Source organism: Rhamphochromis sp. 'chilingali', assembly GCF_963969265.1.
Source record: "Rhamphochromis sp. 'chilingali' genome assembly, chromosome: 2".
NCBI classification, from domain to species: Eukaryota; Metazoa; Chordata; class Actinopteri; order Cichliformes; family Cichlidae; genus Rhamphochromis; species Rhamphochromis sp. 'chilingali'.
In genome coordinates this window covers 43,905,606-43,929,223 of record NC_137930.1, presented here as the reverse complement: position 1 = coordinate 43,929,223, position 23,618 = coordinate 43,905,606, and the positions used below count along the sequence as shown (strand labels likewise).

Sequence of the window (23,618 nt, the reverse complement as noted above, 5' to 3'; positions counted from 1 at the left end):
TAGGCCTTGGATTGTAAAGGACTGAAGCGGCTGCAAGAATATTATAGCAATAAAGGCCTATGCACAACAGACATGTAAAATCAGTGGACATATTTTATGTGTTAAAACTAGTTTTCAGACTCAACTATTCTTAATGCAGCTGTTTACACCAACCATGTAACTGGCGGAATTTATGTTTTCAAACCAAGCTCGATTCTTTTTAAATTTTCAGAACCAGTACTGATAAAAAAAAAAGATTTGGGAAATAGTAGAGTAATCCTATTTAATCTCAGACCCACAGCTACAGTAGATGCTGCTCTGGGTCAGTGGGCACTCTAAAAGGATTTCACTGCCTCCTTAGATGTGGTCCCAACTCTGCCAGCAAGAGCTCAAACTGTCCCACTGACATCCTGAAATATGTATAAAAGCCATTATACAGCTTTAACTCCTGGATCAAACCAGTCTCCCTGCTGCTGCTTCTCCTCAGAATTGGATGGAACGGAATCTCAGTTTCTTACATTTCTTGTTTGGAAACATCACGGCCAGCTCATGATCACTACATGTTGACTTCATTTTCTTACAGTGTGGTTTTGTTTTCTGCCAGTCCAGAAGTGGCACTTCTGGATGGATGCAAACTGCATTTCGTTGCCTTGTACTTGTGACATGTGCAATGACAATAAAGTTGAATTCTATTCTATTCTATTCTATTCTATTCTATTCTTGGTACCTAGTCTCACACTAAGTGTTGTAGAGGCTGTGTTCAACTGCCGAAAGACCACTTTGTTTTTGTGATGTATACTATAACTATTTTGGTTATTTTTTATTTCTATTATTATTTAGCAGTGTTTAAAGTGGGATCTGGCAGGTGGAGAAACCGAGTTCAGGGTTAACAATGCAGTAATACAGGGGGATGAGTCACCTGGAAATAAGCTGCATAATTATTTTTTTAAGCTGCAGTAGATTTTTTCCCTCATCTGTATCAACAGCAGGTTATTGTAGTATATTGATCTGGACCAGTCTGAATAACCCCATGAGGGGGCAGCAAATGCAAAGAAACCAATAAGCTGTCTCCCAGCATAGTGTGGGGGCTTTTTTGGCAGGGGTCATGCACTGGGTCATCCTCCCTTTGATCAAGACAGCTGTGTGATTCCAGTCTAAACATCTGTGTAATGCTATTCTTAGTAACCATTAAAAGTGAGGAAGGTCTCCATTATACAGAGATCTATATATTTATCAAATTTCCTGACTTGCTTGGGCTCACTCTGCTGAGCTGCCCGGGACCTCTGACCATATAGTTTTTATTTTGTATGTATTCATTTTTTAAATTAATTATTGTATTGCTCCAATTTCCAGGTATTTTCAGGTATTTAGGGATTACCCACTATATTTCACCTATTTACTGGGGTAGCTATAATCTAGTCTAGTCTGCATGCAAAAGTGTCCTTGGGCAAGATACTAACCCCAAGTTGCTCTCCAATGCATCCATTAATGTGTTAATATGTGTATTAATCTGTGTGAATGAATAAAAAGAAGTGCTTGTATGAATCGGTGAATGGGGTACCTTCTATAAAACACTTCGATTACTCAGGTAGAGAAGAAAAGCTTTAGGACAAGGACACGCCCTAGAGATGAAAAGGAATACAGAAATGAGACTGACTTCAGGACAGGACAGACTGGACACAAAGGGGAATTAACACAGTTAAACAAGGAACTAGAAACAAAACACAGAGGCACTAGCAAGAGCTATACTCAAGACTAAATAATGCAGAACTAAATTTAAAAGCAACAAATTATGAGCCCAAAACAAAAACTCAAAATACTTGGTAGAAACCCGGGGACATGACCAGTCCATTTACCATTACCACCCAAGCTTTTTTTTTTTCTTTTTCTTTTTTTTAATGTGTTCATTACAGCTTTAAATATCTATATACAATCATCCATTTATGTATAATGATATTTGTTGTTATTTTTATCATTATTATTGTTATTATTATAATAAACTTTGTTTAACTCGGAAGTCCCACTGACATCAAAACCCGTTTTAATGGAGACCTGTCCAAGGTAACAGCTATATAAACTCAGTACATCTAGAAAAACATCATCTAATATTATCACCTCTTGAGACATCTCCACTGTGTTCCTGATGATGTATAAATTCAGCACTAGATGTAAGCATGTTTAAGTTCAAGTTCATCCCATACACAAGCATAGTTACACACAAAGGGATCCATGAGGAGGAGCATAGAGGATTATTATTGGTACTAAAACAGAAAATGTTACAAAGGTAAACTGGTTTATGTAATTTACTCAGTATTAGTTTATTGAAAAAATTATACCAGCTATGGCCAACTGACCAAAAGAACATGTAATGAACATGAGCCGAGTCTGGCTGTGGAACTTGCTGCACTGTCTATCCGCTATCTTGGTGTTGTTAAAGGCAAAATTATTTAAAATACCTATAAAAATAATTTCATACTTGAAGTTTTGTCCACATGCAAATACCCTTTAAATTTGTCCTGATGTGTAGTTTGCTTTGATGAGACTTTCTGGAGGCTGATGGTGAAGTGGGATTTAATTTCTGACACAAGCAGATCAGGTGGTAGAAAGGGTAGAAATACTTCTGTCATTTTGTTGCTTTCTACAAGACAGCCAAAATCATTCAGTTTTTCTCAATCTTTTTTTTTAAAACTGCTACTTTAAAACCTTAAAAACCTTAAACCTGAAAGGAAATCCAATGCAATTTCAGAAGTGCACATTTCAGTGTTTTAAGGTTTTTTGACAGTAAAAACGATCAAGTTTATATGGGAAACACAAAAATAGTTTACTTCTTTCTTTGGTTTAATTTTAACTTAGGCAGGTGAGTACCTGTTAACATGTGCTATACAAGTGCAGATCGTTTACATTTTTTTCTTTATTCTTTGTCCTCTTTGTCTCTCAAGTTCCTCCCACCATTATTAGGCTGAAGGAGCCAGAACGCCGCCATGACACGTGCATTGAGTTTACCGTTCGTGGTTCACCCCACCCAGTCTTACGATGGTTCTATCAAGATAAGGTATATTTTTAATTTCATGCTCGTAAATCTATTGTGCACTTTTTTTTTTGTTTGATAAAAATGTGTTGTGTACTTGTTACTCTCTGTAAAAGGAAATGTCATTTATGAAAAAACAGAATTTCTGTGCTCATCAAAAAAGCGGTTACATTTACAGCCCCTTGGTTAGTATTTACTCAGTACATTACAGTAAATTGTTGGGTAAATGCCACTGGGAAGAGGTAAATAAAATAAAAAAAGACATACTCATCAACTCTAATACACGTACTGCGAGGTTGTGACTGGTTTAGGTTGAAAGTAACTCAGCAACCATTTATTAGAAACATATTGTCTGTAAAGCTTCAATTCCACTTACAATTGTAGTTATCCAAGGTTTATTTTGGTAATTCTAATAACCTTACTATGGATTATATAAAGTTGAAAATAGTCCTTTCAGATTTTAGTTTTTTGGTTTGTTTCATGTACCATAGAAATGCTAAATTTGTTATTTGTAATCCTAAATGGGGATGAGATAGGATTAGAACTGAGCATATGAGTGGGACAGTTCAGGTTTTGAGGCAAGACTGAAATAGTTTGGATATGTGCAGATGAGGGGTACAGGGAACTTTCATGGATTAAGTGGAGGAGGACAAGCAGAGGGTTGGTGTGACAGAGGAGGATTCTAGAAATAAGAAGAGATGGAGGCAGTTGATCTGCTGTGACTTCTAAAGGGAGCAGCTGACAGAAGAAGAAAAGTTATTTCTGATTAAATATTCATATTTCCTGTGGCACCCCTCAGACTTGTTGCTGTTTCCCCAAGTGACAAGTCCTTTGAAAGATCCTGGAAACAACCGTGCTAGTATGTATGTGGCATTGCAGTTAGAATTTAAAAACAGGAGGTGACTGACACTAAGCATAAAAATACAATTTGGGTCCACTGAATCATAATGCAATATGAATTAGCAAATGCTAGATATGTTGTTCTATTTTATGAAATGCAGGAGAAAAGGTTTGTTTAACAGTCCAAATGTTACACAGAAGCTACCATAACTGTTTCCATGTCATTTTCTTCACATCATTACCTCAAAACAGCCAAAAGGGCAATGTTTGGAACATAGGGGAAGATGAATTTCAATTAATATCAAATATCATCCATTGTTATCAGCTTATTAATATATTTTATTTAGACTTCTATCTAGCTTTATCATTACATTTCTGAGGGACTACTATTTGCTGTTTGGTTTAAGAAAAAACCTGCTTTGTTAACTACCAACAATAACTACTAGGGTTTTAGAAAAAAATATTAAACTTACTTTTAAAGTAAAGGTTTCTACAAAGTCTTAGAAGAAATGTTACAGAGCTCTGTATACTGTATCATGCACATAAGTTTTCAGGGCTGTAGCTGATCTCTTTCACATCAATCCTTGTCATTTTTTGACAATGTAGGAAATTTCCCACACTGAGTATGTGCGGCCTGACATGGATATTTACCTGGACTACATAGAGGGATGCCTAACCTTTAAAAACCCAACACACCACAATAATGGCAATTATACTCTGGAGGCCAGAAACTACCTGGGCATAGCCACCAGTACTGTGTATGGGCACTTCCTGGAAAAGCCTTTTGGTAAGTTCAATCATTTAGAGTTATACTAAAGTAAATCAAAAGCTTTGCCTTCACCCCAGCTGTGTCTTCACCACAGCACCTGCATCGCTGTCGGCACTACATCAATCTGTCACTCACCTGCTCCAGTTTCCCCTTACTTTTGAACAAGACTCAGAGAAAGGGCAGTACATTTTGAGTGGGCACTCCATCCTTTTCTGATTGAGAGCCGTGGCTTTGAATGTCGAGTTCCTAATTCTTTTTCCTGCCAGTTCAGATGAGCTGCAAACCATCTTAGTATTGGCTGGAAGTCAAACCACAGTTCTCCGTCTGGGAATCCGATAGTTTGCATTGTTTCTTCTGAATCCGAGGTTTAACTAATTGCATCCAGTCCAATACCCTGGCATAGATCTACCTAGGGAGGCTGAGGAATGGGATCCTCTTGTAGCTGGAGCACATTTTCCAGTCCCTTTCTTAAAAGGTTTAAATGTCATCCATTTCTGCCAGTCCAGAGAGAAATCTACATGTATCATTGCAGATGTGTTCCATGCCATTTCTATTTTATCAAAATCTTTCACAAACTAGAACAAGAAGAATGTTTATCCTGTAAAAGTTACGCAACCTTTTTGGGCTACAGCACCATAGGGTCCCACTCTTGCAAGTGCCCCCTGTTAAAGTGAACATGGAAGTTTCAAATGTATCAGTTGTCTGAATCAAGGAAAAATCTTTACTCTTGAACATGACCCTGAATTATTAGTCTGCATGGTGATCGAATGTTAAACAATGGCAATAATGAAACTCAAAAACTGCTTTGCCACATTAAAAGTAATATTCAAACAAACAAAACATGAAATGTTCCCTGTCTAATTTAGCCTTGTACCACAAGGAACCACTGCATTATTCTGCTGCTTTCAAGCTCAGTTTTCAGTTTTGTTTAGAACCTTTGCAGGAAAAAGTAAAAAAAAAACAAAACAACAAGTTTCTGCTAAAGGGACATTTTAGTTCCCTGTGCTTTATCAGAGATTACGATCAAGCACACTGTCATGACTTAGCATTCGGTTTGACTCAGTGTCACAGTTTTCTTATAAAACAAAACATGCTCTAATCATCGCCCTGTGTTAGTACTGGATATAGTTGTGAAATAATGCTTATATTTAGCCTAAGTGTAAATTAGATGCGGAGAAATTAGAAAAGTCATACAGGATATGATAAGCTTCTTAGTAGTGTTATTTATTTCCAAATTTTTCACATTTTCAGTTTTAAGTCATTTTCAGTCATTTACACCTGCTTTCTTTGAAGTGATGCCGTAGGTTGTTTGATCAGATTCCTTTGTAGAGTATGCCTTACAGAGGATCTTTTCCAATCGTCACTTTTTCTCTTCTCTTTCTTTTATAGATGATTACGATTATGGTGAGTTTTATTATCCATCAATACATTATCAGAATCAGAATACTTTATTGATCACTAGGGGAAATTATGTAGTTTTCCATTTCATTTGTTTTCCTTTAAAAAAAAAACAAAAAAACAATACAATGAAAAGCCCAACAATCATTTGACCCCACTATGAGCAAGCACTTTAGTGATGGTGGGAAAGAAAAACTCCCTTGTAACAGGAAGAAACCTTCAGCAGAATCAGGCTTACAGAACTGGCAGCCATCTGCCGTGTGAGGGGAGGAAGACAAAGACACACTGTGGAAAAGAGTCAGGGATTATTAATAAATAATAATCATTGAATTCAGAGAGGTGCATAAACACAAAGTGAGTGAAAAAGCTGAAACACTCAAGGCATCATCAGCCTAGAGCTATTGCAGCTGAGGATTCAGGGTCAAGCCCTAACTAATTCCTTACTAACGCTAATAACATTTACAATAATAGATTACAGATTATTTGGGAATAAATTTCATTGCAGTAAATGTCTTTCTGAAAGTGGTCTAACTAAATTTAAGGATATAATTCCCTCACTGTCAACTTGAGTGTCATGTGCTAACACAATACAGAACAGCTTCCTGAACTCGACTCCCACAGAGGTAAATTATATTACTAATAGTTTTACATCTTCACTGTGTAAGACTCCATACTGTGGTTCCTCTGGGAAACACTACCAGTACTTGAATCATTGGTATAACTCTTAAACACACACCTTAGAGCAAATAACTCATATGCTGAAGATGAAGTGGTGCTTGTTTATGTAATTACAGACCCCTCTTCACACACCAAGGTTTAATATGGAGTAATGCAGGCCGTGGCAGATAGTTGCTCCTCCAATGAGCCTGGTTCTGTTTGAGGTTTCTTCCTGATAAAGGGGATGTTTTCCTTCCCAATGTCACCAAAGTGCTTGTTCATAGGGGTTCATAGGGTTTTCCTCTGTTTTCTCTGTATTATTGTAGGGTCCCTTATCTTACAATAAAAAGCCCCATGAGGAAATTACTGTTGTGATTTAGCAGTATACAAATAAAACTGAATTGAGTTGAATTGTTGCATGTATTATTTTTTGTTGTTTTGTCTAACATTATGAAAAAAAACATTCAACAAACGAAACTGTTCAGCAGCAGAAATCATATCAAGCAAAACTGCAAGAATTTGTTAATAATGTGTGATTTCTTTCTTTTTCTTAAAGGACCCACAGAAAAAGGTGAGTGGAATAAGATGCCACCGCCTAAAACGAGTCAGTTATGTTGCCCCAAACACTAACCAGCTACACCCAACAACTAAGAGATGCACCTGTACTTTACCTCTGCCTGGGAAAACAAACTAACATTTTTTGTGTTTTTCTTACAGTAATTCCAACTGCAGAGACTCACATACCGGAGGAAGATACTTTTGGGGTAAGAGAAACTGTCTGCTGCCTACAGTGCAGTTTTTAGACCCCTTCCCAGGCATCTCAACTGCCATTCACATCTTGCATCAGGTGATTTCAGTGGGTCAAATAATAGGGTGAGCTAAGGTCTCCCAATCGTTTCACCCGAAACCTCTGCTGATAATGACCCACAGCTTTTTTCACACCTTGGCATGTGGTGAGGCCCATGATTGATAGTGAGCTGACGACCCTCATATCTAGGGATTAAATACTTGGGATTCTTCACCATTTGGTTTTAGAACTTAAAAATCTTAGTAGTTCAAAGATTACTGCCTGCTGAAGACAGTATTTTGTGATGTTTGTGGGTCTAAAGATACTGAGTCCTCGCTCCTGAAAATACTTTAGAAGTCAGGTACTTTCAATTCAATGCCGTGAAACTGTGTGACTGTGACGTTTAGACTTCATGTGATTTACAGGTATCCATAGCAGTGGGCCTGGCAGGGTTTGCCCTAAGTTTAATGCTGGTGGTTCTCTTTCTTCTCATCAACAAGTATGGTGGACGATCCAAGTTTGGCATGAAAGGTAAGAGCGAATGTATTTTTAGTCTTTCTACTCTGTCTTTGATCTGGAATAAAAATCACATGTGTGACTTGTATGAAGGTGGGCAGCAGAAAGAGGAGCTCACAGTGCTGATTGTAGTCGTTCTAAATCTGCACTATAGAAATAAAATTGAACTGAATCCTTGGAAGGAAATATTAAAAGTGTGAAATCTGCTTTGCTCGTTTTTTCATTGTGTGCACACACTCATATGAGTATATAGTGTGGTGGGCTGCAGAAAATTGCAGATAATATTTGTGACATACTATGCAAACATGGTACTATACTATGCAAGCAATACAAGTGCAGTCAAGACCAAATGGAGGAACAATGGAAGAACACATAGGAGACAACAAAGTGCCAAAAAAACAGTTTGACTGTTTGGCCAGTCTGGGCGTTTTTTCACCTTTGACCTCTACAGCATCTTTCTTTTCCCCCTTTGTCACTTGATGCATGCTGGGATGAAATCATTTTTTTGGTTGGATAAGACTTTTATTTTATATTATTTACTGACTAGTAAGGAACAACCAGCACAGCATTCTGTTGAAATCTATATGAACTGATTATGATAACATATTGCAAGACTAAGCAATACATTGTGTTGTATGTTATTTGATTAGCTATACTGCTGATGGCAAAGATATTGGGATTTTTAGCTTGCTAAATGTCACAAGTGTGTACAAAAGCAGTACAATTCCTTGGAAATATTGGGAAACAGATGTTTCCATGCATAATTTATTCTCCCTATTGTTATTCTGAGAAGCAATTAGAAACATGCTCGGTATTATTGTAGGGTCTATACCTAACAATGTAAAGTACCTTCAAGCAACTGTTGCTCTGATTTGGCGCTATGTAAATAAAACTGAATTGAATTGAAATCAAAATGTTACATTGAAAATAAATGGGGAGACACTAGTGGTGAAAACTTGACTATAAAAAAATCAACAAAGAGAAGCATGCTACTGGCATGCAGTATGGGTGGAACGGGTACACTGAGTAGCATGTGGCCTTTGCCGTGCAGTAGTACACACTCCTAGCTGAGTGTCTGCAGCAGAACAGAGGTTTAAAGCTACTGCATGTCAACTCACACACTGCCATCATGAGGTGGTATCTAGAGGTGGGTGTTTGCACACATCAAATCTAGAAATAGTGAAAGTAAACTGTCCACAGAATGCTCATGTTTACCAGCCTGACTCATATCAGTGGATTCGAAAGGGATTAGAGTGGGAAAAGGTCCAGGCATGATGAGTCAAGCTTGGATTTTTCTCAGCTTCACATTGTCACTCTGTTTGGTTGGAGAGTTTATGTGCTTCAGTTCAAACCAAATTTTCTTTTTAGTGTCTTGATGAGAATTAAAGTTACTAGACAATTTTTATTTCTTCTGTGCACCAACACAATCCATAAATCGAACAATTGAGATGTGATTGAAGTGCAGCTTTTACATTTTTAATTTAAAGGGTTTCACAAAGGTGTAAAAGAAAGAGGCAACAAAAGCCCAATTAGATGAATGTTTTCTATCCTGAAACTGCTGTCAGGCAGCTTTTTCTGAAGAGAAACTGACAAAAAAAATGGTGTTTCACCTTGCAGAAGGCACAATCACTTTGTGACTTGTGTGTAGGTTCATTCTTAATAAAACTAAAGGCTGTTAAATATTGGAGTTGCAAAGATACCCTGTGCTCTCTGAGGTAAAATGAGTTGAACTACTTAAGGTGATGATGTTCTTACACAAATGAGAAACCCCATAGTTGCAGTTATTATGATAATTATTAGCTTTGACAGTATGCACACAGGTCAGAGCTCAGTGATGGGTGACCATTAACTGTGATACTTATTGGGACAATTTCTCATCAACAGAGAAATACTGAGTGTATCACTTCATCTTCACATTGCTGTACTGCAGTGTAGTTAGATTACAGTTGTTTCGTAGTCTCCACAGAGAGATTGAAAATTTCAAGAATATTGTGCTTCTCCAACATTCCTTAATTGTGTCTCAAACTTTTGGGCACATATTTTGGCAATGAAAGGAAGTTTGGAAATGGGCCTGTAGGTTTTCTTCAGTGGTGTGTCAATGTTTGTTTTTCAGTGGTGGTTGGATAAACCCGTTTAAAGCATCTGGCGACACAACCTGAACGCAAAGAGCAATATATCAGAGTGACTACAGAGGACTGAGGTTTCATTTTGGTCAATATTTCAGATATATCTTCTAAGTCATTTTAAGACCTCATAGGGGTCTTCAAAAGACCCCTATGAGTAGAACATTGAGGGAACAGTTTACCCAGCCTGGGATAGGATTACCAGGGCTCCCAACCATGGAGCCAGGCCCGGGGAGGGCAAACGTCTGGCGGCCAGGCCTTAGTCCATTGGGCCCAGCCAGGTACAACCTGAAAAAGTGACATGAGCTCATCCTCCTGTAGGCCCACCACCCACAGCAGAAGCCGTAGGGTGGGTGCAATGTGTGTCGGGAGGCAGCCAGGAGCAGGGGCCCTGGCAGACTGATAACCGACTACCAAAACTAATTGGACATGGAATGTTACCTCCCAGGTGGAGAAGGAGTCTGAGTTAGTGCCTGAGGTTGAGAAGTACTGGCTAGATATAGTGGGGCTCACCTCAACACATGGCTTGGGCTCTCAAACCAGTCTCTTGGAGAGGGGCTGGACTCTGTCTCAGTCTGGAGTTGCCCATGGAGAGAGGTGGTGAGCCGGGGTGGGTATCCTAGTATCAACCCAGTTTCCTGCCTGTACATTTGGGTTTCTCCCAGTAGATGAGCAGGTTTGTTTCCTGCACCTTCAGGTTGGGGAACGGGTCCTGACTATTGTCTGCGCTTATGCGTTTTATGGCAAACTCCCCTAAAACTGTGGATGGATTCAGAGATCCAAGGAGTGCTGGCTTGAGTAAAGTGGCACTTTGCTAGTATATTTAAACACAGTGAAAGCAGCACACACTTCCATATCATCACAAAGATATTTCTAGCAAAAAGTTCTCCAAATTTTCTCCACCAGTAATGTGTCAAGAGTACTTGGTATGTGCAATAGAGAAGCTGTCAAGGCTAAAAAACAAACAAACCATCAAATAAAAGACATTATAATCACTAATAAAAATGTCCAGGCCAAGTGACAGAATCATAGTTGGTTGGCTGGGCCAGCTATGTGTTTACCGAGTCACATGTTGAATAAAATGAAAAGATTCTAGAAGATTATGAAAGTCAGAAGCTATGGAGCACAAGCTGTAATCAACATGAAAATTTAAACTCCCCAACAGAATGATTCTTTCCAACTTAATGGAGGACAATAAGAAATCACCAAAATACACTAAGAAACTCACAGCTGATCCTGATGGTCTACAGATTAAAATGACATAGAAAGGATGAATCCAACCAATCGTCATCATCTGTATCTCAAAGGATTTAAAAGAAGAATTATTCAACATTTGACAAAAAAATATTGCTAAAAATTACAGCCAGCGAATGGCAAACATCATTAATAATTTTGTAACTAATTGTTACAAAGCATAATTAATTGTATCTAATTGATATAGATTATGAAAAGAGATTGTTAGGAGAGTAAATTCAATTCAATTTTATTTATATAGCGCCAAATCACAACAAAAGTCGCCTCAAGGCGCTTCATAGATACAGAGAAAAACCCAACAATCATATGACCCCCTATGAGCAAGCACTTTGGCGACAGTGGGAAGGAAAAACTCCCTTTTAACAGGAAGAAACCTCCAGCAGAACCAGGCTCATGGAATGAGCCTGGTTGAATGAGATGATAAATGAGATGATATGATGAGATGAATGAGATGATAAATGAGATGCCAATTTTACTTTACATTAAAATACATCAGTGACCTATGTCTAGCCCTCAGTGTGATCAGTGTGGCCTGAGTGAAAAAGTGAGTGTATACACTCACTTTTTCGTGTATACAGCCACAGACGGACTATATAAAGATGGCTAAAACACTCAGAGCCTTTTCACTGGCTTGGGTGGGAAACTCAGAGAAAACACTCAGTTGTCACAGCAACAAACTCATTGTGATGCTGGTTGCTGCTTTGTGCCTTGAATGTTACAGCAGTGTTGACAAACTGCAAACATGACATTCTTTGAAGAAATGAACTGAATAAAAAAAAGAATATGTGATTAATCCACAGATGAATATAGTTTTAACATGTGCAGCTTGTTAAAGGGGGGGCGGCTAAAATTTAATCCCTCAGACACAATGAAAAAGAACCCTCTCAATACAATAAAGTTACAATTCAGATATTTTGTAAGTTAAGAATTGTCCACCAACATGTTAAACCTAAATCTACATTTTATTATCTAAACCCTGAATTGAACTCAGGACCTTCTTGCTGTGCGGCAACAGTGCTAACCACCGTGCCACCGTGCTGCCTTATTAATACACCTTAATCATAAAAAACAAAAAATGATACAGCAGTCTAGCTGCGTCATTTGTTATATTGTAATTGTTTACACTGATATCTGCGATAGATATCCAAATATTTGAGTGAAGATGAGGTTGAAATTATTTGAAGTCAGTAGTAGGGGTGCAACGATACACAAAATTCACGGTTCGGTTCGGTTCGGTTCGATACTTTGGTGTCACGGTTCGATATTTTTTCGATACAAAAAAAATGTTCATGCCTTTTTAATTTGTCATTTATTAAAATTATAAATATATATTTTAACTCAAAAGTACAGTTTTTAAATTTAACCCTAACCCTTGTGCGTGTTTTTTATTTTGACAGCGAATGCGCACCTGCGGACCACTTATGTGCAGCCCTGGTTATTTAGCTCGTCATATTGCAGCCACAGAAATTATTTTGTCCATGAAACCATAAAGCTGCACTTTCTTTTTGCCTTATAGTCTGATTTGTCATAACTTCTCCTGCTGCTTTTACACACACTCACATAAGCTCAGCGATTCTCTGCGCAATCAACCTCTCACATGTTTAAGCTGCGGGAGATTTCACTTGTCATGTTTGCATAGTAAGCTAACAATTAATAAGACGATGTCAGAGGAATTGGTGCACAAATTATCATCACTCACAGATCAGTGCTGTCGCTCTCTATACACAGTTCGCACGATTGCAAAGTGAAAGCAAAAAAACAAGCGCAAATTCAAACGCGATTTCAATATGTCACATATTGACAGTGGCTCACCGATGCCAATGACATAATTACCCAGCTACATTTCTGAAAGAATGCAAAAGCATTGACATATATTTTTCCTTCCTACAATAGCCCGACGGGTAGGGAAGAGATAGATTTTGGTAGCCCGACTGAAAAAAATACCGCGGTAAAGTGAGCCGTCATTTGTGAGCCGCGGTCAAGCCAGCCGCCTCTTATCCGCCGCATAAATTTCCTTGCGCTTTTACACCAGTCTTTACGGTAGCGCCTTTTCGCTTTATGTGCCGATTGAAAGCCTATACCCGCGCACGTACTATATGAGCAATATATATATGGACATCAACTACTCAGGATGACTTTTAATGAATTTTTGAAATAAACATAATTATAGTGTATTGACTGTATTGCACTGAATATGAGTTTACTGTGATTTCTGAGTAATATTACAGTAAATCTGGGTAAAACCTGGCCCAGAGGTAAAGTAGGTGTCCGAGAAGAGGATTGTGTTGAAAGCTTGGCATCAACTTTTAAGAATGATTTTTAATGAATTTTTGAATATGCAACCAGACTGTCACGATGGCTGTATTGGGCTGTTCCATTGTAATTTGTGTGTTCGCGCGCGCGCACGTGTGCGCGAGTCTAGGCTTTCAATCAGGATATAAAGCGAAAAGGCGCTACCGTAAAGACTGGTGTAAAAGCGCAAGGAAATTTATGCGGCGGATAGGAGGCGGCTGGCTTGACCGCGGCTCACAAATGACGGCTCACTTTACCGCGGTAAAAAAATCGCTAGCCCCAGGACGTCGGGCTAGCGATATTGCAAGCCCTGTATCTGATTGAGGAATCATGCATCTTTGGAAAAGAGAGTTTATTACAGAGAAATGTCTCTTTCCAAAATAAAAGCTATACTATCCGCTTCTTCTGGGCTTTATTCTCAGCAGCATAAGGAGAATCATGTGCTAACAGCTGTCTAAATGACTCGGCTAAAGTTAGTAGCATGCTTGTTGTTTTTGTCTTTGCACTAGGATGATGTCGGCGTAAATGTGCAGTCATATTCGTTGTGTTCCCACTAGTGCTTTCAGGTTAATCTCGTTGAAATGACCTTAACACCACAACACGGCAAATCTCCGTTAACGAGCTACCGCCGATCGCCCCGTGCATGGGGCTGGACGGCCAACACGTTAACGAGCTAACTGCGCTAACACACTAGTTCCCACCCATGTAATTGAGCATTGCATGGCACATCCAACATACTGTTTTACTTTAGTCCATGACTCGCTTACCTTCAGGGTCATACGTCACATGAAAACCAAAATAATTCCAAACGCCAGATCTGAATGAGGGTGGGGGAGGTCCATGTTGCAAGGAGAGCTTAACTTCTGTCTTGCTAGCTTGCCCTGCGCTCTTCCTTCTGACTATGCTGTCTGTGTTGAGCGCTCAGTGGATCTGCGCTCGACAGTGCAGCCTAGGCAGAGTAGTCGAACGCAGATTCACTGAGCGCTCAACACAGACAGCATCGTCAGAAGGAAAGTTGATAAAATAAATTACAAATGTTGTATTGTTCATACATATGCGTACCGAACCGAAAGCACTGTATCGAACGGTTCAATATCGATACGAATATCGTTGCACCCCTAGTCAGTAGGTAGTGATTTCAAATCAGTTGATCTCGAATCTGCAGTGCATGTTACTATGGAGATTGTACTTCGATAAATAATCAACCACCTTCATAGTACAGAAAACCCAGGGTTAACCCTGACGTTACAGAGATAAGGTGAAATCCTGCTTCGTAGTACAGTCCTCTGGGCAGCACAGATACATAAAAACTCTGGACTGACCTACTGAGTAAACAGTTGACAACTTAGTAGGATTGCTAATAAGGCAGATAAGACAAAGCTGTAGTACTGACAAAATTATTCACTCACCCATCTGAATCATGGAATTCAGAAGTTCCAATAACTTCCACTGCCACAGGTGTATAAAACCAAGCACCTTGGCATCCAGACTGCTTTTGCAAACATTTGTGAAAGAATGGGTCGCTCTCAGGAGCTCAGTAATTTCCATGATACTGTGATAGGATGCCACCTGTGCAAGTCCAACTATGAAATGTCCTCACTACTAAATATCCCACAGTCTACTGTCAACAGAGAGAATTAAAGCACTTTAAACAACTACTGTCACTAAGACAACAATATAATTCATGTTTGCCTTGTTTTTATATTTGTCATGTTTGTGACATAAAGTATATCTTGAACTGGCTTTGAAGTACAAGCTGTTTGGATTCTAGTATGTTGATTGATTGTTATGACTGATTGTTAAGGTTAGCTATATCGTCCTAAAACACAGCCTATTCATTATGTCCTCTGTAGCGCATAAAAACCGTTGAACTGAAAGATACTTTTTTCCTCGGTTCTCAGGAGGATAAGTCAGTGAAGAAACTCTGCTTTTACCCTTGCATCACATCCCTTTGTTTCAGAGACTCTTCTTATAATAACAGGAAATATTTGAGGAAGTGTCCTAGACTTAGAAACAGTTAGTGACTGACAGTATAGAGATATTCATCCAATCTAAACACTCCATCTGTGTCTTTGTAGGTCCGGTGGCAGTGATAAGTGGTGAGGAAGACTCTGCCAGTCCCCTTCATCATGTTAACCATGGGATCATTAGCCCCTGTACACTGGATGCTGGACCAGCTGCAGTGGTGATTGGAATGACTAGAATTCCTGTTATAGAGAACCCACAGTACTTCAGACATGGCCACAACTGCAACAAACCTACCACCTGTAAGTGAAAACATGTATTCAGTTTTCAGTTCGATTCACTTCAGTTTTACCTATATAGCACCGATTCACAACAACACTCTTGGAGTATTTTATATTGTAAGGTAAAGACAGAGGAAACCCAACAATCAGACGACCCCTATGAGTAAGCACTTGGGGATAGAAAAAGTCCCTTTTAACAGGAAGAACTGGTTGCAGAACAAGGCTCAGGGAAGTGAGTCCATCTGGCGCGACCATTTGGGGACGAGGGGAGGACAAAGACATGCTGTGAAATAGAACCAGAGATTAATAATAACTAATGTCTTGATGCATGCTCAATCAACCAGGTAAGTAAATGCCAGAAGCTTGATTCTGTTCATCTGGACGAAACGTTTTCAGTGAGAGAAGTGCGCTTTGACAGTCATCCAAGTGACTTCTTCAGTCTCAGCTGACTGCAGTTTCCCCCAACCTTATAAACAGTACATTTGCACAATAACTGAAACCAGCCCACTGAATGAACAATGGGCTGTGAGGTCAGGTCTTTGATCATTAATATCCAAATTGTCATGACCATTGATCAACAACCATTGATCAGACCACTGATCATTGATCGGAGACCATTGATTAGTCGCCATGAGTACCACTCACAGAGAGTTGGGGAATGGCTGCAATCACAGCAGCCACTGTGTACTCATTGTTAACAGTTCGATTACTGTGCTCTTAAAAAAATATCAATATGGACTTAAAATAGAGGTGGATTTAGTCTGATATATTTGTCTCTGAATAGCTTCCCCTTGAAAATGAGGGAACTGTTCAGATGCAGGTATTCAGATTCTCTCTCTCACACACACATACACACACAAATTTTGAGAGGAGAATATTTAAATGAATCTTACAATGATTCACTAAGGCAAACTGTGCTTTGCACTTGATATGGTTCTGGTGGAGCAGAGCTTCACACATTTCTGAGCATTAGAGGCAGGGACAAGAAACGCCACAAAAGGCCTTATACCCCTGACATTAAATGGTCAAATGCCAATAAACTGGTTCACTGTTAAATAAAATCTTGATGCTGATGTTTTTGAATAATTCCACAAAGTGTTATTCAGTCATGAAACTCATTGATTGCGTATGTAACAATGTTATCTTTATTATCATTTTATTCCAATGATTATTATGATATGCACTTACTCTGCTGCCATCACCTTCCTCAGCTGTGGTAGCAGCTGTGTGTAAGAAACTCAATGATGATGAGTCCCATGGTATATTACAGTGGCATTAATTGTGACCCAGTGGTGGAACAGTTTTCAGTGTGTGTGTGTGTGTGTGTGTCTTAGATAACTTCCTCCTTAATGACAGTAACTGTACTAATTACCAAGCAGCCATATAATCACATAAATTTATATTAAAATAATTCCTTGCATAAATATACGCTATTTGAGATATAATATTAAGGTGTAATCGAAGCCCATTTTAGTCTCTGAAAATGTGTCATTCACTGCTACAGGCAGGAAAAATATCTGTTGTAAATAAAATCCACTTGTGCTAAATCCCAAAACAGTGTGTTCAAATGAAAAAAATCTTCTTTTTTTTAATCCACAAAACACATGTAAAAAAAACAAACCCAAAACTATTTTAGATCATCCACAGAGAACAGTTTCAGTAATCTTCTGTTTGATTAGTTTAAAGTAGATCTATTCATAAGTTTTGCAGTTTTATTCAACTTCATGATGTAAATTGTAGCCAACAGGTGGCAATCAAACATAAGCAGCGGGAATGAATACTTGGGAGGTTTCATTTGAGTGGCTGCTTTGTAGTAATAATAATGGCTGAAAACTCATTTCCTCCTTATCTCTGTCTTTTTCAGATGTTCAGCATATTAAGCGACGGGACATAATTCTGAAAAGAGAGCTTGGTGAGGGAGCCTTCGGTAAGGTGTTCCTGGCCGAGTGTTACAACCTGAGTCCCACTAAGGACAAGATGCTGGTGGCTGTAAAGGTAAGCTACATAGATATAACTAGTGTGTGTGTGTGTGTGTGTGTGTGTGTGTGTGTGTGTGTGTGTGTGTGTGTGTGTGTGTGTGTGTGTGTGTGTGTGTGTGTGTGTGTGTGTGTGTGTGTGTGTGTGTGTGTGTGTGCGCTCAGAGCATTATAGAAACAGACTACTGTCTAAAGAGGCTTTAGCTCAGGTGGTAGAGCGGGTCATCTACTGATCGGAAGGTTGGTGGTTCGATCCCTGCCTTCCCCAGTCTGCATGCCAAATATCCTTGGGCAAGACACTAACCCCAAATTGCTCTCTGATGCATCCATCGGAGTATGAGTGTGTGTGTGTGAATGTTACCGTATTTCCCGGACTACAAAGCGCACCTGAATATTAGCCGCACAAGCTAAAATCAGGGGAAAATCCTGTTTTGTATATACATTAGCCGCACGTGACTAAAAGCCGCAGGTGTTTCAATTTTGACTTATCATATGTAAGAGAATATGCACAAAGGGAATTGTCAGGAAAAAGATGGCTGTTTGGAGACATCACTTTTATTAATATTTTGAAAAACAAGTTATGGGTACATATTTGCATAACTTTTTAGGTATATGTACAAGTAGTGGTAATTACAAGTACGAAACGTACTGTGCTTCATAAATGAGTAACAAATGTAGTACATAACAATAACCTACAGCACACCAGAAAAATAGATCCGGACTACCTTTTAGGCTCAGGTGCAGTGACACGGCTTTAACAAGAAGAAAAGTCAGTCATTCACCACCATCTTCCTGCGCACTAAAACCACCAAAGTCCTCTCCTCCAGTGTCGGATACGAACAGGCTCAGGATGGCTACGTCATCCACTCTCCGCTTCTTTCCTTCGTTGTCACTTTCAAAACCAAACAAATCCTCGTTGTCAGTGTCGGAGTCGAACACCCTCAGAAGGGCCGTGGCGGTGTCCTCCTCTCCATCATGCAGCAGTCCAGCCCTTCAAAATCCGTTGGTGATCGTGGATGTTTTCACACTTTTCCACGCTGTCAGATTCCACCGGTGGAGTTGAGCATAACTTGCTTTTCGCAAGTTTATCGCCGCTCGTCATCCACGACTCCCGCTGAATGCGTAGCGCTACTTTGAAGTTTGTTTTTCGCACTATGTTGCCTGGCGGATGGACATGTGACCAACATACCACTCTTGAACCCCGATACTGTGTGTCTGATCACACGCCCTTCCGCCAGGCAACGTAGTGCCGTACAACAGCGGAACAAACAAAACAAATCGTCTTAGGATATGACAAAAATCATAGACAATCCATAGAAAAGCTGCACCTGACTAAAAGCCACAGGGTTCAAAACTTGTGCAAAAAGTAGCGGCTTGTAGCCCGACAATTACGGTACTTAGAAAGCACTTAGAAAAATGTGCTGGTGTGAATGGGTGAATGTACAGGTTGTGTACTTGTACATTGTGTACTTGTAGAAAAGCGCTATATAAGAACCAGTCCATTTACCATTTACTATGACCTGGATGACTGAGAACCTACACAGATGAGTCAGACTACTACACTCTCTTCGGTGTCTTTTAACTTGACCTCTGATGTTGCCCAACCCAAAACCCTGACTTCTTTAAAATATTTCTGGCCCATTCTTAAAAGCTGGGTCTGTGGCAGGAAATCAACCAATTTAAATCAACTCTACCAATTCTGCCAAGAACTGTGGTCAAATATCCAGCCAGAATTATGTCAGAAGCTTGGTGATGACTACCAAAAGCATCTGGTCGAAGTTAAAATATATTAGTGAAGGAATCTAAGCACTGTGTTGATTCAAACTGAGTTCAAAGAGCAATGGCAATAACCCTTCACAAACAGTGCAGTCTCTGCACATTTCTCATTAACATTGAGGTTATCATCCCTGTCCACTCAAAAAGCCAGTGTGAGTGTGAACACATCTCCATGAAACACTGCAAACTGCATTCACAGTTTTCCTTTATTCTGTTAATAAGCTTACCTAGCTCGTCCACCCTATTTTCCAAGGACTTTACATCAATTACAGCTGGTACATCCTGTTTATATTTCTTCTTAGCTGTCCACTTACTTCATGGTCTGTCTCCCCTGTGGCTCCTTCAGAATTACAAGTCTTACTCCAGGCTGTAGGACATGAGATGCAAAACAATGAGTTATCTCAACTTAGTTGTGCAAGGAAGGTCAACCTTATCGGGTGATAAAGTCATTTAAAACAGCACAGCAACAACAATAATGGGAAGTGCTGTAACAGGCTGCCACTTAACAGGGTGCCAAAAAATGGAAGTCTGTGTGACAACTCACCGGTGTTAAGTACAGAAAATAACTGGCATTTGTGGTCAGATGCTGGCAGAATCTGGCCCAATTTAAGGATCATTTACTGTAAGTAATTAATGAAGTTTCTGTTGAAAAGTTCACGAGTGCATATAACTCCCTTGCTTTGAAAAGCTTATGGATATACACATGAGGGAGGACTGTTACCATAGCTATCCGAGCTATCCGAGTGTAACATTTGTGCTGTGATACCATTGTATGACAACAGAATACTCTCTGAATCTCCCAGACGCTGAAGGATCCCACACTTGCAGCCAGAAAGGATTTCCAGCGTGAGGCTGAGCTCCTCACTAACCTTCAACACGAGCATATAGTGAAGTTCTACGGAGTGTGTGTGGATGGAGACCCTCTCATCATGGTCTTTGAGTACATGAAGCACGGAGATCTCAATAAGTTTCTCAGGTAAGTCAAGCATTGAAGCAGCAGGTGTGTCTTTCTTCTTCTACAGGGTTTTGATGACAGTTTTACCAGTAGATTCTACTTGTAACAGTGCTATTCACTAATGTGTGTCTGTGAGAGATATGATGACAATATTAAAACATCTATCCATCCATCCATCCATCCATTCGCTTCCGCTTATCCTTTTCAGGGTCGCGGGGGGCGCTGGAGCCTATCCCAGCTGTCATAGGGCGAGAGGCGGGGTACACCCTGGACAGGTCGCCAGTCTGTCGCAGGGCCAACACACAGGGACAGACAACCATTCGCACTCACATTCACTCGCACATTCACACATTAAAACATCTATTGTTTCATATTGTACTCTATTATTTATTTCGTGATGTTGCAAAACACATTGTTTACTGTCAACATTTTTCATTGCTTTAGATAACAGTAATGGTCACCAAAGAACTTCCTAAACGAGGGGCTACCTCTGTAGCATGGACATGGTTTATTATGGAAAGTCTGACACTAAGCAGGAAACTGTATTGAACAAATTACGCAGCAAACATGTCCTACAGACATTAACACAACAAACCTCTTCCACAACCTAAGCAAGACTCATAAAAGAGTATGGACTCAAAGGTTAGAACTGGCTTTTCCCAGTAGCACGCCATATAATAAAGACTCACGGAGATAATTGCAGCCATTACACTTCCATCTATAAATACAGTTATGGCCAAAATGATCGGCACCCCTGGAAGTTTTCCAAAAAATGCACAATTTCTCCCATAAAATTGTTACAATTACATTTGTTTTGGTGTACACATCTTTATTTCCTTTGTGTGCAGTGGATCAACATAAACAAACTTGAATTTGACAGCTTTTCCCACAAAATGCAAAAACTGGGCTGGACAAAATTATTGGCACCTTCAACTTAATATTTGGTTGCACTCTCTTTTGGTACTGCAATCATTCACTTCCTATGACCATCAACAAGCTTTTTACACCTCTCAACTGGAATTTTAGACCATTCTGCATTTGCAAACTGCTCAAGGCCCCTCAGATTTGAAGGGCACCTTCTCCCAACAGCAGTTTTGAGATCTCTCCATAAGTGTTCAATTGGATCTAGATCCGGACTCATTGCTGGCCACTTCAGAACTCTCCAGCACTTTGTCTTCAACCATTTCTGAGTGCTTTGAGAGATGTTTGGGGTCACTGTGTTGCTGGAACACCTATGACCTCTAATGCAGACCCAGCTTTCTGGCACTGGGCCCTACATTGACTTCCAAAATGTTTTGGTAGTCTTCAGATTTAGTGATGCCTTGCACACAGTCAAGACATCCACTGCCAGAAGCAGCAAAACATCCCCAAAACACCTTAGAACCTCCACCATGTTTGTCTGTGGTAGGTGTTGTGTTCTTTTCTTCGTAGGCCTCATTCCGTTTTCTTTGCAGAAGATTACGTTTTTTAAGTCGAACCGTCTTGCATTAAAATTGTCCTGAATGTCCTGCAATTCTAACAGTGCAACCCTCTGATGATTTTCTCATCAGAGCCCATGGGCCAGATGCCATGATCCTAGTGGATGGACAGCCTTTGCAGACGAGTGGTGAACTCGGTCTGTCCCAGATGCTTCATATAGCCAGCCAAATTGCAGCTGGGATGATCTACTTGGCATCTCAACACTTTGTGCATCGTGATCTGGCAACCAGGAACTGCTTGGTGGGGAATGGTCTTCTGGTCAAAATAGGAGATTTTGGCATGTCCAGAGACATTTACAGCACAGATTATTACAGGGTAAGGACATTTTTCTTCTTGTATTTTTGTCTTCCTCTTTTTTATCAAAACTGGAAATGTTTTCAAAGATGAGCAATGAAATGGTAAGTTTAATTAAGTGCAGCTCTTCACATATGGTACACTTATACTGTGAGGTGTTACAGCAGTAATCTGTGGAATGTTTACATTTACCTTCAAGTTATATTAGTAAAGCATGGTTATAAATCAAGTCAAATAATCAAATCTTTAAAAAAATCATGGACATTGTGCCTATACTGCATCAGTTTGGTTAATAAGGCCACCACTCTTCCCCTCACACCCCCTTCTCTGGTCTGTGGATTTTTGAGTCACTAATTTAGGCTGCTCAGTCAAAATGGTGGTTATTACTGAGGCGAACACGCTTTGCCCAGAACAATCTAAATTAGTTTTATTTGCAGATGGGCAACATTGCTAAATTGTAGACTTGTAGTCAAGATTGCCAAAACCAAGACCAAAACAATACCAAGACCAGAGGGTATCGAGACCAAGACGAGACCGAGACAAAAAAGTCTTTAAACTGCAGCCAGATGCTGCTTCGTTTACGGGTGTCAGGCATATTTATGTGTTTTTGCGATGCACTCGCACAGCCCTCCTCACCACTGTCTACTGTCTCACTCACTTACTGAGAGGACAGACGCACGCTCCACTTGACTGTCGCGTCTCTCACCCTCTCTGTTTTTCACATAATGATATTATCCTATATCCTCGCATGTGATTGGCCACAATATGGAGGGATTGGAGCATAGCTGAGCCACTGTGTGAGAGCTGAGCAGTGAAAGGAAATTGAGTGAGGAGCCGGCTCTCGCTCAATGGGAGTCGACTCTTCTTACTCACTACAAAGCACTCTCTAAGCACGGCGCTTAGAGCTGATGCTTTTGCACACAACACATTAACAAACGTAACGTTGTGTGTCATGGATACTGTTGACTCCAAATCTCCCGACCACTATGTCGATCTGAAGCTGCAAGACCGAGACAGCGAGACCAAGACAAGACCAAGACCAAAGTCCGTCAAACTAAGACAAGACAAAGACCACATAAAGTGGCCTTGTGACCGGATGTAGAGTTGGATGTCTCGAGACCGGTCTTGGTCTCGAAACATCCAACTCTACTGAATTGTTCATCATTAATGTAAGACCTGTAGTATCAAAAGCCTTTTTAAAAGGCAAGAAATACACAAAGTGTTTCTTCGTGAGTACCATTGCATTTGA

General features: G+C 39.8%; 1 protein-coding gene across 3 annotated transcripts in view; it reads left to right on the top strand.

Annotated features, from left to right (window-relative positions):
- Positions 1–23,618, top strand: part of ntrk3a (neurotrophic tyrosine kinase, receptor, type 3a) — an 86,877-nt gene that overhangs the window by 50,449 nt on the left and 12,810 nt on the right. For 2 of the 3 annotated variants that reach the window (XM_080874209.1, XM_080874210.1), the window contains exons 8-17: positions 2,919–3,031; positions 4,454–4,634; positions 6,006–6,020; positions 7,228–7,242; positions 7,389–7,435; positions 7,884–7,989; positions 15,722–15,910; positions 17,754–17,884; positions 20,445–20,617; positions 22,147–22,390. In XM_080874209.1, the coding sequence (XP_080730335.1) occupies positions 2,919–3,031; positions 4,454–4,634; positions 6,006–6,020; positions 7,228–7,242; positions 7,389–7,435; positions 7,884–7,989; positions 15,722–15,910; positions 17,754–17,884; positions 20,445–20,617; positions 22,147–22,390 (1,214 nt within the window). Of the gene's footprint in view, positions 1–2,918; positions 3,032–4,453; positions 4,635–6,005; positions 6,021–7,227; positions 7,243–7,388; positions 7,436–7,883; positions 7,990–15,721; positions 15,911–17,753; positions 17,885–20,444; positions 20,618–20,804; positions 22,111–22,146; positions 22,391–23,618 lie in introns of those variants that run through there. The other variant, XM_080874211.1, reaches the window with a different exon arrangement.